Source organism: Loxodonta africana, chromosome 4, assembly GCF_030014295.1.
Source record: "Loxodonta africana isolate mLoxAfr1 chromosome 4, mLoxAfr1.hap2, whole genome shotgun sequence".
Lineage (NCBI taxonomy): Eukaryota > Metazoa > Chordata > Mammalia > Proboscidea > Elephantidae > Loxodonta > Loxodonta africana.
This window is the reverse complement of record NC_087345.1, coordinates 134,127,387-134,145,686: the sequence shown is the minus strand read 5'-3', so window position 1 is coordinate 134,145,686 and position 18,300 is coordinate 134,127,387. Positions and strand designations below refer to the sequence as shown.

The 18,300-nt window shown below is 46.2% G+C and overlaps 1 protein-coding gene across 1 annotated transcript in view; it reads right to left on the bottom strand.

The window, feature by feature from the left end:
* SCNN1A (sodium channel epithelial 1 subunit alpha) overlaps positions 1-15,749 on the bottom strand; it is a 36,957-nt gene extending 21,208 nt beyond the window's left edge. The window contains exon 1 of the mRNA XM_003410784.4: positions 13,976-15,749. Within this exon, the coding sequence (XP_003410832.2) occupies positions 13,976-14,406 (431 nt within the window). The 5' untranslated portion in view covers positions 14,407-15,749. The remainder of the gene's footprint in view (positions 1-13,975) is intronic.
* Positions 15,750-18,300: the final 2,551 nt, after the last annotated feature.

Here is an 18,300-nt window from a genome sequence, read left to right as displayed (position 1 = left end):
GTCATTCCCTCCTATGGGTAAAAAACCTGAGGCATGGTCACATGGCAAGGAAATGTGTCAGGAAGCACTCTAACTATCAATCACACAGTCCCTGATTCTGACCTTGCTACTTCCAGCTATCTTAGAAGGGCTGCATGGTACCCAAAGAGCCCCGGTGGCGCAGTGGTTAAGCACTTGGCTGCTAACCGGAAGGTTGGTGGTTCAAGGCCATCAGCCGCTCCACTGGAGGAAGATGTGGCAGCCTGCTTCCGTAAAGATTTACAGCCTTGGAAACCCTATGGGGGCAGTTCTACTCTGTCCTATAATGTTGCCGTGAGTCAGAAACAACTCAACGGCGACGGGTTTGGGTTTGGTTTTGGTTTGGGCATGGTGCTCAAAAAGAGCATCAGAGCCAGAGCTGGCCAGATATGGGTACTGGTGTTCCAGCACACTACTTTCTAGCTGTGTAATATTGCATAAATAACCCAACCTTTCTGACTCTCAACCCTGGCTTCTTCATCAGTAAAATGTGCATAACACCAGATCCACCTACCACATGAAGCTCTTGAAAGGTTAAATGAGAAAACGTTAAAAGTGAAGAGGCCATAGAATATCAGAAAGACACTGATCCTGAAGCCCAGGAAAGAAAGTAAAATTTTCTTTCTCAAGATCATGTAGGAAGAATCCACATCCCCCAATTTAGCTGGAGTTATTTCTACCACATCCCTGGCTGGGCCTCCCTTCCCACCCTGCTCCCCAGTTTGCTCACGTCCCTCACACAGAGGTCCCTCATTTCTCTGTGCATCTCTTCTGCCTCCTACATCTCCCTTACACTCCACACCAATTCCAAGCTGTCTATCCCCTCTCTGGTCACATCATAACTCCCCACTGAGCCCCATGCTGCCCTTTTGCCATGCCCCTCATCATATACAGCTCTTCCTGTTTCTTCCGGAGAGACCTCTGATGACCCACCCCCACAACCTGCTCTTCCAGCCTTTGATTTTCCTAACTTCCTCCACCCCCAAAACACACACCTGTGACAAGGCCTCTAGAAGAGGAGAGGTCAGGCTCCACACAGAACCTCTTCATTCTCCAAAGTCTGTATCTCTGCTTTCTACTAGCTTAGCGCAGGAAGGAGTATTCACATATCACCCCTCAAAAAAGAAATACACCTTTCACCAACTCCCTGATACATGAAATTCCTATAATCAGAAGCAGAGCCTTTCAGTTTACACCTAGAGCTAAGAAAATTGAATTCTGGTAAAACACACCTGCTCTAAGCAAGGGGTTGTTGTTGTTGTAGGAGCCCTGGTGGCGAAGTGGTTAAGAGCTCGGCTGCTAACCAAAAGGTCAGCAATTTGAGTCCACCAGCCGCTCTTTGGAAACCCTATGGTGCAGCTCTACTCTGTAGTACAGGATCGCTACGAGTCAGAATTGACTCGGTGGCAACAGGTTTGGTTTTTTGTTTTTTTTTTTTTCAACTCATAGTGACCCCATGTGACAAAGTAGAACTGCCCCATAGGGTCTTCTAGGCTGTACTCTTTACCCAAGCAGATCACCAGGTCTTTCTCCTGCAAAGCTGCCAGGTGGGTTTGAACCACCAACCTTTCAATTAGCAGCTGAGTGCTTAACCACTTCATCAAATCCCATCTTCGTCACTAACTTCATGGTAAGGATCAGCATGAATCCAATTCGCCAAGTGTGGAAATGGGTCCAGTCCTCACCTTCCCACTCCTCCATCCTCATCGACAGCCACCTAAGCGGCCACACTCTGTCTGTGATACAAGCCACCAGGAGCTAGATCAAAGCTCACAATTTAGGACACCTTCCTTCAGACTGCCAAATAGGTGGACACCAGCCCTTCTTGGCTCTCACTGCCCCTGTGAGTTGATTAATTCACTGGAATGACTCACAGAATTCATGGAGAGTATACCCTTTAGAAACGCTGGTGGCGTAGTGGTTAAGTGCTACAGCTGCTAACCAAAGGGTCAGCAGTTTAAATCCACCAGGTGCTCCTTGGAAACTCTACGGGGCAGTTCTACTCTGTCCTATAAGGTCACCATGAGTCGGAATCAATTTGACGGCACTAGGTTTGGTTTGGTTTGGTTTATACCATACTTGTTGTTAGGATTCATGGCAACCCCATGTGTTACAGAGTAGAACTGCTCCATAGGGTTTACTTGGCTGTAATCTTTACAGAAGCAGATCACCAAGCTTTTTCTTCCATGGAGCCCCCGGTGTATTCAAACCGCCAACGTTTCAGTTAGCAGTTGATCACAAATTGCTTATGTCACCCAGGCTCCTTAGATTTATTATAACCAAAAAGGGTACAAATGAAGAGACACATAGGGTAAGGCCTGGGAGGTGTTCTCGCATGAAGCTTCTATGTCCCAAAGAGAGACGAGCTACCTTCTGCTATGCATAGTCACCAAGCAGGAAGCTCATCTGAGCCTCGGGTTCAGAGCTCTTATTGGTCTTTCAACATAGCCTTCATAGATTATATCTTCCTCTTTAGGATTAGCCCGCATCGGACCCCCAGGTGGTCTCTCTTGATCTCATTAACCTCAGGTGTGGACTGGCTCTCATGCATCAAAAACAAAGGCTAAATTGCTTTCTGCAAGGTGATTTCACACCTTGCAATACTAATGACATCAGATCTTGTCCTACAAGCAGAAGGATCCTGGCAAGAAGATACCAGGTACGGGAGAGGGGATAAAGAATACCTAGAAGGGGCTTCAGCAGATAGTCCAGCCCTTCTACCCAGGTCATGGTCACTCGCAGGGGGCTGTGAACACACGACCCTGATGGAGTCCCTCCACACACGGCCCATGTGAACTCAGCCTATACTACAACGTGTTCACAGGCAGATTCTGAGCTCTCAGGCCACATGTGGAGCTCAGTCCTGACATTTTAAGAACAATAGATGTTCACGAGCCAATAATTGTTCTAAAGGAGGATGGACAGAAATGATGGTAAGAAGTCTAGAAACCATTTCATGCAAGGAAAAGTTGAAGGAACTAAGTTCTACTCAGCTTCCCAAGCTCACAGCCTAACCTTGCCACTTCTTAGATGGTTAGCTCTGGACAAGTTACTTATTTTCTCTGAGCCTGTTTCATCATCTATAAAAAGGGACTAATAATAGTACCTGCTTCATAGGGTGGTTAAGAGGATTAAATCAGTTAACATATAAAAAGTACTGAGAATAGTACCTGGCAGAATACCAGTAAGCCAGTTGCCATCGAGTCGACTGATTTTTTAGAAGCAGATATCCAGGCCTTTTTTCCAAGGCACTTCTGGGTAGACTGGAAACTTGAAACTTTCAGTTAGCTGCTGTGAGCATTAACTGTTAGCACCCCCGGGGACTTCTAGCAGGCTGAGTATGGTATAACTGCTGCTGTTGTTTTTATTATCATTACTGTAATTATTACTGTCATGGGTTGAATTGTGTCCCCAAAAAATATGTGTATCAATTTGGCTAGGCCATGATTCCCAGTATTGTGTGATTGTCCACCATTATGTCATCTGATACGATTTTCCTATGTGTTGTAAATCCTCCCTCTACGCTGTTAACGAGGTGGGATAGGCAGCAGTTATGTTAATGAGGCAAGACTCAATCTGCAAGATTGGATTCTGTCTTGAGCCAATCTCTTTTTAGATGTAAAAGAGAGAAGCAATCAGAGAGATGGAGACCTCATACCACCAAGAAAGCAGCACTGAAACTCCTAGTCCAGGGGAAGATTGATGACAAGGGCCTTCCTCCAGGGCCAACAGAGAAAGCCTTCTGGAGCTGACACCCTGAATTTGGACTTCTAGCCTACTAGACTATGAGAGAATAAATTTCTGTTTACTACAGCCATCCACTTGTGTATTTCTGTTATAGCAGCGTTAGATGACTAAGACAGTTTCTATTAGCAGTATGTTCAGCTTGGAGAAGAAAAGGCTAAGGAGTCACAGGAGAACTGCCTGCCACTTAACTACTGCGTGGTCTTAAGAAAAGTGGAGCCTAAGACCTGAATTCTAATTCTGACTCCTCCACTAACAGCTGGGTGACCTTTGCAAAGCCTTTAGGTTCTAACCTACCAGCCACTCCGTGGGAGAAAGATGTGACAGTCTGCTTCTGTAAAGATTTACAGCCTTGGAAACCTGATGGGGTAGTTCTACTCAATCCTATAGGGTGGCTGTGAGCCAGAATTGATTCCACAGCAGTGGGTTTGTTTGTTTTTTGTTTTTTTTTTAGGTTCTCAGAGTCTGTTTTCTCATCTGACTACAGGGAGTGGGGATTATCCTTGCCCTCCTTCCCTAACAAGCATGCTCTGAGCATCAAAGTGTGATAGTGGACTATGCAAACTGCAGAACAGTTACCACTATCATAGCTGCATCGGAACTGATAGCTGTCAGGTAAGGAAGGAGGAGACCTCTTTAGGGTTGCTTCAGTGACAAAACCAAGACCAGAGGAAGGAAGTTATCGTGAGGTAAACTGTAGCTTTATCCAAGAAAGAACTTTCTAACAGCTGATACAGAGGTAATGAGGTTCCTGATATGAGAAGGATTCAATCGTTATGTCAGGGTAGGGGAGTCGGCTCTAAGATTCTGGGCTTTCCCTGCCCCACAGAGACTGGTTTCCAGATTGTGCAGGCGTGTGGTTCTCCCCACCATAGTCAGGGACAGACTCCCCAGTTCAGAATCTCTCCCTCACCCCTCTCTCTCCTCCCTGCAGCTTCTATCTCTGAAGCATTGCCCCTCCTCCCCATCCCTGGTGCCATGTCCCCTACTCCGCCATCTCCAAAAAGAAGACTCCATGACCTCTTTTGTTGTTCAAGAAGCCCAAGTTTGTCTGTAAGTCCAGCTTAAATCCCTCCCAGGAGTGAACAAAAACTATTTTCTTGGGCTCTGTTTTCAAAGGACATGGCTGTGACTGGCTCTCTGCCTTGGGTGAAAAAAACTTGTGTTAGCCAGAAAGAAAGGGATGCCAAGGCTGACCCTTATGGTTAGATGCTTAGCACTTCCTTGCCGAGTCAGAAAGGTCTTCAGGCCTTTCCCGTTTCCTGGAAGGTACAAAGCAGCATAAGGCCCCACACCTCCATCTTCTTCACCCCCTCTGCTGGCTCCAGCCCTCTGCTGTCTGTGCTCAGGTGCCAGCAAATGTATACCCCTGGTCTGACTTTGCCTCACTCCAGTTAGCTCATGTGCCCCTCTCTCTCATCCACTGATTTCTACCTCCTCCCTGCTTCTTCTCAAGGGAACCACTCATCTCAGCCACTGCCTCCCCCACCCACCACCATTAGCTGTGATTAAGACTCAGGTCATCACCTGGCAGGATTAACCTGTCCACCCCACCCCTGCCTGTCTCCTTGAACAGGAACCAAAAACATGTGGATCTTCCCTCCTGCACTCCTGACAAATACCCACCCCTCCTATTGTTGCTGTTTCCCACCAATTGCCCCCAACCCTAGGCTGCCTTTGTCCTGGCTCTTCCTTAAGCTGCAATGGGAGAAAGAGCTTTGAAATCAAACACACTTGGTTTGTGACTCAGCTACTAACTTGAGACCACTGGTTCCTAGGTGCGGGGGTTTGATTTTTGAATCTCAGTTTCACCACTTGCTACCTGTCTAAACTTGGGCAAGTTACTTAGCGTCTCTGGGCCTCGGTTTCCTCATCTACAAACTCAGAGAAATTGTGATACCTACTCCAAGAGATGTGTTGTGAATTGAGAACCCAGGAGCAAATCCATTCACCTACTGTCAGCTAATCTTTGACAAAGGCCCCAAATCCATTAAATAGGAAAAGACAGTCTCTTTAACAAATGGCACTGGTATACTTGGATGTCCATCTGTAAAAAAAAAAATGAAACAGGACCCATACCTCATACCATACACAAAAACTAACTCAAAATGGATCAAAGACCTAAATATAAAACCTAAAACTGTAAGGATCATGGAAGAAAAAATAGGGACAACACTAGGGGCCCTAATATACAGCATAAATAGGATATAAACCATAACTAACCATGCACAAGCACCAGAAGATAAACTAGATAACTGGGAGCTCCTAAAAATTAAACACATGTTCGTCAAAAGACTTCACCAGGGAGGCAGGGCCAAGATGGTGCAGTAGTCAGATGCTTCTGGCAGTCCCTCTTACAACAAAGACCTGAAAAAAACAAGTGAATTGATTATATATGATGACCTAGGAGCCCTGAACATCAAAGGCAAAGTTGAGGAATCAGGGTGAATGGCAGGGGGAGGGAGAGACGGTTCAGAAGCAGCAAGGAGTTGTCAGACCTGACCCGGTGAGAACTAGAACCCTGCAGGCTGGATCCACTGGCGCAAGCGCAGTGAGACAAGCAGTGGTGTTCAGGATGCGTTTTCCACACTGATGGAGACTGAGCACCAGAAAGTTCACTCATGCCTCCAGAATCAGCGAAAAATGCTGCTCTCAGCATAAGTACCTGCATCTAATCTACTGCACGGACCAAAAAACACCGCTTTGGAAAAAACTGTCTCCCATTTAACTGACCCCTCCCCACTCTGCACCAGGTCCCAAGCCAGCTTCAGTGATACCCACTTTCCCTGGGCTGGAAGTAGGACCTGTCACGTGCCCTGAGCCATCCTCCCAGCCTTGGAGAAGGAACAAATTAATAAACAAGGGGGAAAAATAATCTGCTGGCTCCCCTAAGCTGGGAACTCAGGGCAGAAACAGCTCCTTTGCCTAGGCACAGACATAAGCAGTCCATGGATTTTGAATGCCTTTCACCCCTGCATAGACCTATGTGGGCCCATTTCAACAACGTAGGCCCTCATTAGCACAGTACAACAGGGTGTATACCTTAAGTCTAACTTCAACTGTTCAGCTATATGGTGGAGAGGCAAGTGTGTGATGTTTGACACCACTCTGCCTAATACACAGGGTCCTCACCTACGAACATCAGGGGCCTGAGGACTGGTGGCTTCACCTACGCCATCTACCCACCCTCAACAAGAGTCCAAGGTTAAGTGGTGCCTCCCAGTCCTTACAGCCAACAGCATTGGGCGCCCATAGTCCAGCTGCAAAACCCACCCACCTAGGCACTCTAGGGAACAGGGGCATGCTTTCCTCACAGACACTCAGGGGCAGTTGTCAGTCCCCTGCTTTGCTCAGTGTGTGACCCCCTACTGCAGCCAGATACCTGTGCCTACACCAATCATCCCTGCTCATCTAAGACTGTAGGTGAGAGCCTGCACCACGCACTTGGTGATAGACCACCTGGACACCTGAGCTGAATCCATACGAGAAAAGTAAATGGACTCCTGGACCCACATACCTAGTAACAGCTCTAACCACCTGGTGACAGGGCGTTAGAGCTTCAAAGGCACCAATAATCAAACTCCAGCAACTTATTTGGCCATATCAAAACAAAACAAAACAAGAAGCTAGGACACAGTAAGCAAACATAAAATAAATACAATAACTTATTGATGGTTCAGAGACAACAGTCAATATCAAATCACATAAAGAGAACCATGATGGCTTCAGCTAGCTCCCAAAACAAAGAATCAAGAAATCTTGCCAATGAAGATAATTTCCTGGAACTACCAGAGGTAGAATACAAAAGATTAATATACAGAACTCTTTAAGAGATCAGGAAGATCAGGTAAAGTGCAGAACAAGCCAAAGAAGCCACAGAAGTAGCATTAGAGGAACTTAAGATTAGAGAAGGACATAATGACAAATTTAATAGGCTGCAAGAATCCACAGAGAGACAGCAAACAGAAATTTAGAAGATTAACAATAAAATTTGAGAATTAGACAACTCAATAGAAAGTCATAGGAGCAGAATTGAGGAAACAAAGGCCAAAATTAGTGAGATTGAAGATAAAGCACTTGACACAAACATGTTTGAGGAAAAATCAGATAAAATAATTAAAAAAAAAAATGAAGAAACCCTAAGAATTATGTGGGACTCTCTCAAGAGAAATAACCTACAAGTGATTAGAATATCAGAAATGGGGGGGGGGGAACAGGAAAACAGAAAATACAGAGAGAATTGTTCAAGATTTGTTGGCAGAAAACTTCCCTGATATCATGAAAGATGAGAGGATATCTATCCAAGATGCTCATTGAAACCCACACAAGGTAGATCCCAAGAGAAAGGTACCAAGACATATTATAATCTAACTTGCCAAAACCAAAGATAAAGAGAATATTAAGAGCAGCTAGGGATAAACGAAAAGTCACCTACAAAGGAGAGTCAATAAGACTAAGCTCCGACTACTTAGCAGAAACCATGAAGGCAAGAAGGCAATGGGATGACATATATAAAGCCTTGAAGGAAAAAAATTGCCAATCAAGAATTACACATCCGGCAAAACTTTCTCTCAAATATAAAGGCAAAATTAGGACGTCTTCAGATAAACAGAAGTTAAGGGAATTTGCAAAAACCAAACCAAAATTACAAGAAATACTAAAGGTAGTCCTCTGGCTAGAAAATCAGTAACATCAGACAACAACCCAAGACTAGCACACAGGACAGAACAACCAGATACCAACCTAGATAGGGAAATCACAAAAATAAGTCAAAGCTTAAACAAAACAGGGAAACAGAGATGTCATTACTTAAAAGATAACAGCATTAAAACAAAAATGAGGGACTAAAAAATGTAGTCATAGACCTTTCATATGGAGAACAAGTCAAGGTGATATAAAAAAATAAAAGATTAGTTTAAACTTAGAAAAATAAGGGTAAATATTAAAGTAACCACAAAGGAAACTAACAATCCTACACAACAAAATAAAAAAACAAGAAAAACATAAAGACTCAGCAAATACAAAAGCAACAACAATGAAAAAGAGGAAAAGACAATATATAAAGACAAACTACTCAGCACAGAAAATTAAGTGGAAAAAAGAAACTGTCAACAACACACACACAAAAAGACATCAAAATGGCAGCACTAATTTTTTTTACCTATCGATAATTATGCAGAATGTAAATGGACTAAATGCACCAATAAAAATGCAGAGAGTGACAGAATGGATTAAAAAAAAAAAAAAAAAAGGCTTCACCAAAAGAATAAAAAGAACACAAAGAGCCACATGAACTAGAGACTCACATCATCCTGAGACCAGAAGAACTAGATGGTGCCCGGCCACAACTGATGACTGCCCTGACAGGGAGCACAACAGAGAACCCCTGAGGGAGCAGGAGATCAGTGGGATGCAGACCCCAAATTCTCATAAAAAGACCAGACTTAATGGTCTGACTGAGACTAGAAGAATTCCCGGCAGTCATGGTCCCCAAACCTTCTGTTGGCCCAGGACAGGAACCATTCCTGAAGACAACTCATCAGACATGGATTGGACTGGACAATGGGTTGGAGAGAGATGCTGATGAAGAGTGAGCTAATTATATCAGGTGGACACTTGAGACTGTGTTGGCATCTCCTGTCTGGAGGGGAGATGGGAGGGTAGAGAGGGTTAGAAACTGGCAAAACGGTCACGAAAGGAGAGACTGGAAGGCGGGAGTGGGCTGACTCATTAGGGGGAGAGTAAATGGGAGTATGTAGCAAGGTGTACATAAGTTTATATGTGACAGACTGACTTGATTCATAAACTTTCACTTAAAGCACAATAAAAATTATTTAAAAAAGAATAAAAAGAGAACCTACAGACTGGGAAAATTTTTGGCTACGGCCTATGCAACAAGGGTCTAACCTCTAAAATCTATAAGATACTGCAACACCTCAACAACAAAAAGAAATAATCCAATTTAAAAAATGGGCAAAGGATATGAAGAGACACTTCACCAAAGAAGACATTCAGGTGGCTAACACATGAGGAAATGCTCAAGATCATTAGCCCTTAGAGAAATGCAAATCAAAACTGCATTGAGATAACATCTCGCCCCAACATTACCGGCACTAATCAAAAAAAAAGAGAAAATAACTAGTGCTGGAGGGGTTGCAGGGACATTGGAATTCTTATATACTCCTGGTGGGAATGTAAAATGGTCCAACCACTATAGAAAACAATATGGCTCTTCCTTAAAAAGCTAGAAATAGAAATACATACAATCCAGAAATCTCCTTCCTAGGAATATATCCTAGGGAAGTAAGAGCTGTCACATGAATAGACATATGCACACCCATGTTCACTGCAGCATTATTCAGAACTGCAAAAAGATAGAAACAACCTAAGTGTCCATCAATAGATGAATGCAGATGCAAACTATGGTACATACACACGATGGAAGACTATGCACTGATAAATGAGTGAAATAAGTCAATCACAAAAGGACAGATGCTGTATGAGATCACTATTATAAAAACTCAAGAAACAAAGAAACAATCTGATGGTTATGAGGGAGGGAAGGGTTGGGGAGGGGAAATCGTTAACTAGGTAAGTGTTAACTTTGGTGAAGGGAAAGACAGTGCACAATATAGAAGTTAGCACAACTTGACCAAGGCAAAGTCATAGAAGCTTCATAGACACACCCAAACACCCTGAGGACTGAGTTACTGGGGCTGAGGGTTAGGTACCATGGTCTTGAGGGTCATCTAGGTCAACTGGCATAACAAAGTTCATAAAGAAAACGTCTTAACATCCAACTTCAGTGAGTAGCATCTGGGGTCTTAAATGCTTGTGAGCAACAATCTATAATACATCTACTGGTCCCATCCATTTGGAACAAAGGAGAATGACGAAAACCAAAGACTTAAGGGAAATATTAGTCCAAAGGCCTAATGAATCACAAGAACCACGGCCTCCACCAGCCTCAGCCCAACCCAACTAGATGATGACCAGTTACCACTACCAACCGCTCTGACAGGAATCACAGTAGAGAGTCTCAGGCTGAGCAGAATAAAAATATAGGACAAAATTCAAATTAATGCACACACACACACAAAAAGACCAGACTTACTGATCTGACAGAGGCTGGAGGAACCCCTGAGACTATGGCCCTGGACGCCCTTTTAACTCAGAAGTGAAGCCACTCCCAAAGTTCACCCTTCAGCCGAAGAAGAGACAGGTCTATAAAACAAACAATAACACAAGTGAGGAATATGCTTCTTACTTCAATCACATATATGAGGCCAAAAAGGCAACACGTGCCCGAAAGCAATGATGAGAATGCAGGAAGGGACAGGAATAATGGATGATGGAAATGGGGAATTGGGGTGTGGAAGAGGAGAATGTTGATACAACATGGGGATTGCAACCAATGTCACAAAATAATTTGTATATAAATTGTTGAATGAGAAAACAATTTGCTCTGTAAAGTTTCACCTGAAGTACACACACAAAAAAATGTTGTGAGGACTAAATAATTTAATCGCTATTACTAATTTCATTTATATTAATTTGTAAAAGTGTCTGGCATATATTAAGTACTATATAAGTGTCAGCTATTATTGTTGTTATTATTATTAGCTGTCTTTAATCAAATTCTTTCACCTTGCTGAGCCTCAATTTCTTTATCTCCAAAATGGAAATAATAATACCTGCCTGCATGGACTTGCCAGGATTAAATGAGATAAGGTTTCTATAGCACCCAGCACAGGGTCCAGCACATAGTAGGTGCTCAAATTTCCTTCCCCTGAGCTAGAGAGCCTTCCCTGATCACCCCTGTTCCGGGTGTTCACTCCATCCTAACTCCTGCAGCAGCTGTCTGTACCACCCAGGAACTCCAGCCTTTGCATAGGTGGGATTATTTCCATGTGGGTGTGGGGCTCCCCAACCTGCGAGTCCCTGGAGGCAGAGGCTAAGACATTCACTCCCTGGGGCTCTTTCCTGGACCATCCAGGGGCCTGCACTCAGCAGCACCTTAGAAAACATGCCAGCTTCACCCTGTCCCTCTCCATCTCTCACGGACATCTCTTCAATCACAAATATTTATCGAGTGCCTGCTACACTCCCTGATGCCCCTTCCTCTATCCTGCCCCAGCTCCTGGTGGCTCAGGCCAGCCTGGTAGCCCACCATGGCCTGAGGGGATCAGGACGAGGAGGTGAAAAGGTTAGGGCAGGTGGGCTACAAAGGGCCAGAAAGAAGATGATCAAAGCCTGAGGGCATCCGGGGAACAGAAATAAGGCTGAGGAGAGGAGGCAAAGACAGCCTGAAATGAGATGTAACCAATATCTGATTGGAAATTTCATTTATTCCATGTTCCATGTCTTGGTATTAAAAACAGGCAGTGTTTGGGGATTAAGCAAACAGCGAATGAGTCACAGCTAGGTTACTTACTATCTCTGTGACCTTGTGACTTGTCTCTCTTTGCTGTAAAATAAGAGTAATAGTACCTGCCTCGTAGGATTGTCATAAGAATTAAATGAGATACCTGTAGACACTTAGCAGTGTCTGGTGCACAGAGCAGTTTTTTAGTAAATTGCCCCTTCCCTGGACATTATATGGCAGCTAATCAATGGAATGACCCAACAGTTTTTTCTCTCCAGGATAAGACAACCCAACACTTATTAGTCCATGACATACCTTCGGACACATATAAATGTGGGTCTCCACCCACAACATTTGACCAATCTCAATCATCCATAATCATATACATATTGAACATGTGTGTTTGCACACATAAATGCTCATTCACACACACACTCACCCACTCACATACACAAGCACTCATACAGGTTCTCACACTCCTTGAAGGCAAAGGCTTTATAACGCACACCAATTCTATTGTACTTATCACGGTGTGCTGCATTGTACAGCTATGCCCATCTAGACTTATTTTATCTTTATGTCCCCAATGTCTAGAAGAGTACCCAGCCTTCAATAAAGATGTTGTTGTTAGCTGCCTTTGAGTCAGGGCCGACTCATGGCTACTCCGTGTGTTACAGAGTAGAAATGAGCTGCTTCAGGTTTTCTTGGCTATAATCTTTACAGAAGCAGATCACCAGGCCTTCTCTTCCAAGGAGCTGCTGGGTGAGCTTGAACCACCAACCTTTCAGTTGGTAGCAAAGCACAAGCAGTTGTGCCACCAAGGGACCTTTCAATAAAGATAGTATGAATTATTAATGAATCTATTTTGCCAGGTGCCTAGTACTGTGTCTGGTTTGATACAAGTGTTCCCAAGGTGTGGCATGACTGAGTGAATACAACTAAAAGGTACATACAAACACGCAGCCCTGCCTGCCTCTCTTCTCCATGGTTACCACCCCCTTCAGCTTCCAAACCAAAAATTGGCAAAGCACAGTGATGAAACCCAAAACTTCAGGACACACCCAAGCAGTTAAACGTTAGGCACCTGGGCGGGTGAAGAGTGCAGCCCAGCAGGGATCACCTCCACAGCATTTTACCCTGGGTTGTTGGGGAGCAGCTTGACAGGAGACTGCTTTCTATCCTGCCCCCTTCTCCTTCTAGGTCTGTAACTCCCCTCCCCTCCGCTCCCCCAGCTTTAGGCCTCTTAGATTGCTTTGCAGCTCTAACTACTGCCACCCCACTTTGCTTTCTCCAAAACAAACTCCTCTTCTAAACAAAGACTGACCTGCTTGATTCCACCATCCACCACCACAGCACCTGACGTGGCCTTACTTCCATTCACCTCACCTCACCTCACCTCACCTCACCTCACCTCACCTCACCTCACCTCACCTCACCTCACCTCAGCATCAGATTCTTCTGTTGCGGTTGAGGAGGTCTTGTTCTTTGCTCTCATTTGGCTCCAGGGAAGAGATGGGGCTGATCTCTACCCTGCCCTTTTGGAAGGTATCAGCATCTTGACCTCATCAGTACTCCCTCCCACTTGCTGGAGAAGGGAAGGGAAGAGGGGTGCACTGTTGGACCAGCAGCCATACTTTAGAGAAACCCCCGGCACTAGGATGGCTCCATTGGGCAGAGACGCCAGTCCATCAGGCCAGGGGTTCCCAAAGGGAGGTCTATCTGGGGACAGGATCATTGGCTCCTACCCAGGGTTTAAGGCTTTGCCTACTCAATGAGCACCCCGTGCCCTGACAGGGCAGCCAGGCCACCCCTCAAGGCACCAGGGAGGTGGCAGAGGGGCCAACTGACCTGTAGGGATTGATGGTACAGATAGTAACGGCTGGGAAGACAAGTTTGTCTGAGTTGAGGTTGATGTTGAGGCTGACAGGGTAGCTGAAGTACTCTCCGAACAGCAGGCCAAACTGCCAGTACATCATGCCGAAGGTGCAGAGCCAGAGCACAGCCCAGAAGGCCGTCTTCATGCGGTTGTGCTGGGAGCACACCAGGCGGATGGCACCATGGATGGTGGTGTTGCTGCAGAAGAACTGGAAGAGCTCTCGGTAGGAGCGGTGGAATTCAATCAGGGCCTCCTCCTCCTCCGTGGGCTGCTCTGGGGCTGCAGGTTCAGGGCCCAGCCCCTGCTCCTCACGTTCGTTCCCCTTCATGAGCCCTTGGGAGGGACAAGGAGGGCAAGGGTAAGGATCAGGGCTAAGCCCTGGGCTCTGGGTCCCCACCCCCATCACCGCCTTGAACTCAAAGTGAAGCTGCCCTTGGCCATGCCCATTTCCTACCCTGAGCCTGCTTTCTCCCACACCTCCCTCCCTCCATATTCCTAGGAGCCAGGTGACCTGCTGGAGTCTGGGCCAGAAGGGCTGGAGCTGGGCTTCCCTGAAGTGGCCTCTCTTCTGCTTCCCTGATAAGGCCGCCGTTTTGGTTTCTGTCCTAGCACGTCCCTCTCTGTTTCCACAATAGTCAGTCTCTGCTCTTCTTAGTCACTTTCTTTGGTCTTCTTCCCTCCAGGGTCTCTGGGACTTAGCTCCTCTCTCTCTCTGCCTTCTGGTTCTCTTTGGGTGTCTTTCTCAGCTCTCTTCTTGCTTGTCTCTTCTTTCAGTATGCTCTCTGATTCTGCCTCTCTCCCTCTTCCTCCTCTTCTTTCCGCTATCAGTTTGGGCTCTGTCCTCTTGTCTCTAGCCCTGTCCCCTGGGCTGTGTCCTGACTCCCTCTCCACCCAGGGACGCAGAGCTCCAAGAGCTCTGGGCTGTCTCCTGCTCTGCAATCCTAGGTTGTGGCTGGACTGGGACTGGTTCCTTTCCAGTTGAATCTGGCAGCTAAGCCTCTCCTCCCCCTCACCTGACAGGTGCAGTTGCCTGGCCTGGGAGCCCGCCCACCCTGCTTGCCCGCCCAGGGATGGAAGTGACAGAAGCCTCATTAGCATCTCAATTAAGTGAGGAGGGCAGTGGGAGGGGCCAAGGAGGAGTCTGAGCTGGCAGTTCTCCAAAGGGAGAAGGGCCCTGAGGGCAGGTAAGCCAGGGAGCACTAGCCAGGTGGGAGAGGTTCTGAAAAAGAGTCTGGACTAGGGGGGTTGATGGGGAGCTGACAATAAGGAGACTGGGAGACAGAATGGCAGGTGAGGGTCAGAGATCTTGAACAAGGAGAAGGACACTGAACACAAAGCCAGAAGGGCAAAACAAGGGAAAGGAGGATCCAGGAAGAGTGAGAGGAGGGTAGGAAGCCAGAACTGGGAAGGCAGAAAAGGGGAGGTAGATGGAGGTGGACGGGGCGAGGACTGAGGGAGAGGGATGGTGGAGGGGTACAAACAGAGACAGAGAGGAGGGTGAGAGGAGAGAGCCAGGAAGGAGAGCAAGGGGAGGGAGCCCTAGTGGGCTTCCAGAATCCCGCCCTCATGGGAATCTCTCCAAGGGCACCCATGGGTTAGCCACACCTCCAGGTCTGGGAGAGGAAGAAGAAGGTTCTACACAGGTTCCTCCCTGCTCAAGAGAGTGGGGACATGTCCTGGCTCAACCTGACACTCAGGCTCAGGGGGAGCACCCCTCTGCCTCTTCCTCCCGGTCCACCCTCTTCCTTCCTGACTCCTCACACCACCGCCTCCTTGTCCAAGCCAGGGAGGGGCCCAGGTGAAGCTGGGGGCTGGGCGGGGCCCAGGGACATTCTGTTCTTTTTTACACAATTAGCTGCCAGGTCAGGAATGCGTAATGTCCCCTGTTGTGGTCACGGGGTTGTAGGAATGTGGGCACAGAGAAGAGCTCCAGGGCCAGTCAGGGCACTGTGGGCACAGGCTAGAGCCTAGGGAGAGGCAGGGCCAGCAGACACTGACAGCCGGCAGGGATGTGGTCAGCACTGGGTGGCAGGAGGGAGGCAGTGGGCATGCTGAAGTCTTCACCAGCCCTGGAAGGAAGGAGAAGCTAATTGGTAGGGGCTGTGTTTTTCCTCCAAAATCTCTCCCCCAAACTTCATGCAGCAAGAGGATACCAAGTGAAGTGCCAAAGGGGTGAGCAAGTAGACGGGGAAGGGTTAGAAAATCAGGCCCCAAAAGAGGGCCCAAGGAGACATAGGAGAGTCGTGCACACAGCCCAGGCCCTGCATGTGATGGCAGGGGTCCACCATGCGTGTGGACGCACACTGGAGCAGCAGGCCTGGGCGTCCCTACGCGGACGTGCAGACACAAGCCTGCTGAGCACTGATACAGACTTGTGGAAGGAGATAGGCCTGTAAATGCACACCTGCACTGTAATAAGATAAGGACCCTGGTGGCAAAGATAAGAACAAAGTGCTATAGGAGCATGGGGGAGGGGAGGAAGGGCTCACTCTGAGAAGACTCAGGAAGACTTCCCAGGGAAATTGACAACTCAGCTGGATCTTGAAGAATAAGGAGTTTCCCAGGCCAAGAAGAGGGAAGAAGGTATTCCGGGCTCAGGGTACATACAACCCAGTCTTGTGGCTTCTTAAAGTGAAAGCTGATGTCAACCATGAGTTTAAGCTTACTCCAGTGCTTACCTTGACACCTGTTTATGATACTGACTCTGGGGAGGGAAAGGCTGGCTTTTTCTTCATTTTCCAGAGGAAGAAAAGGATCCTCAGCAAGGATAAGCTGGTTTTACTGAGGTCACGAAATAGCAGAGTTAAAAACAGAGTTCAGAATTCCTCTACTCCATCTGGGATGATCTACTTCATGGTTTTGCCATTTACTTCCCAGACAAACAGTGAATCAGGGGACCTGCTTCTGAGTGCCAGGAAAGGTCCACACCCTCACACCCACACAGAGTCCATGAATTTATCAGCTCTCTGGGTCCTGATGATCTTCCTCGTTCTATGAAAAGCTCTCCACATTTCCCCCACCTCCCCCAAGGGACCCAGATACTCTAGAAGCTCCCATCTCCCTTGAATCAGGCCCTTAAACTAGGGACGACCAACCCACCTACCTACCGAAAGGGTATGTAGCTCCCTGCCTGTTTAATCACAAAGGTTCTGAGAAGCACCTCCCTGACTTTTCTATTTGCTAGCTGGTGCTTGAAATCCAACCACTGGCTTAAGGCTGCGTGGCAAATAGTTTTCACCTCAAGGGTTCTGCAAGAAGAATCATAAGGCCTGGTGTGGGCTCAGCTGGAGAATGCATGAAGACCTGGTACTGCCTTTAGGGGGACAAGAGTGGCAGCTTAATCTTAGACACCACAGTATTCTAGATCTGGAATGGGCTTGAGCAAGCTGGTTGTCAAAAGAAAAACAGGGGTCAGAGACCTACACTTTTGTCACAGGTCCATTTTAAATATTTTTTAAAGTATGGAAATAATGCCCAAATACATTTCTGTTGCAATGCAATTTTTCAACAATACAGAAGTATACAGAAGTCCCCTTTGTCCTATTCCATTCCCACTTCTCTGCCCAGGGGTCATTGTGACTTGTGTACCCATCTATTTATTTTTGTGTGCCTTTATATACTTAAATGTATTTTTTTTAAACAATATTTTATTATGTTTTCAGTGAAAGTTTACACAGCAGTTTAGGTTTCCATTCAACAATTTCTACACAAGTTGTTCAGTGACATTAGTTACATTCTTCATAACACGTGAACATTCTCATTATTTCCATTCTGGTTGTTCCATTTCCATTAATGTAGTTTCCCTGCCCCTTTACATTCTCATCTTTGTTTTAAAGTAATTGTTGACCATTTGGTCTTATACACATGATTTTTTTTTTTATCATTTATCATTTATTTTATTTTTTTCTTTCATTGTACTTTAGATGAAGGTTTACAGAACAAACTAGTTTCTAATCAAACAGTACACACACTGTTCTATGACATTGGTTAACACCACCACCACATGTCAAAACTCCCCCTTCTTAACCCTGGGTTCCCTATTACTAGCTTTCCTGTTCCCTCCTGCCTTCCAGTCCCTGACCCAGGGTTGGTGCGCCCCTTTAGTCTTGTTTTGTTCCTTGGGCCTGTTCAATCTTTGGCTGAAGGGTGAACTTCAGGAGTGACCTCACTACTGAGCTGAAAGAGTGTCCAGGGGCCATACTCTCAGGGTTTCTCCAGTCTCTGTCAGGCCGGAAAGTCTGGTCTTTCTTTTTGAGTTAGAATTTTGTTCTATATTTTTCTCCAGCTCTGTTCAGGA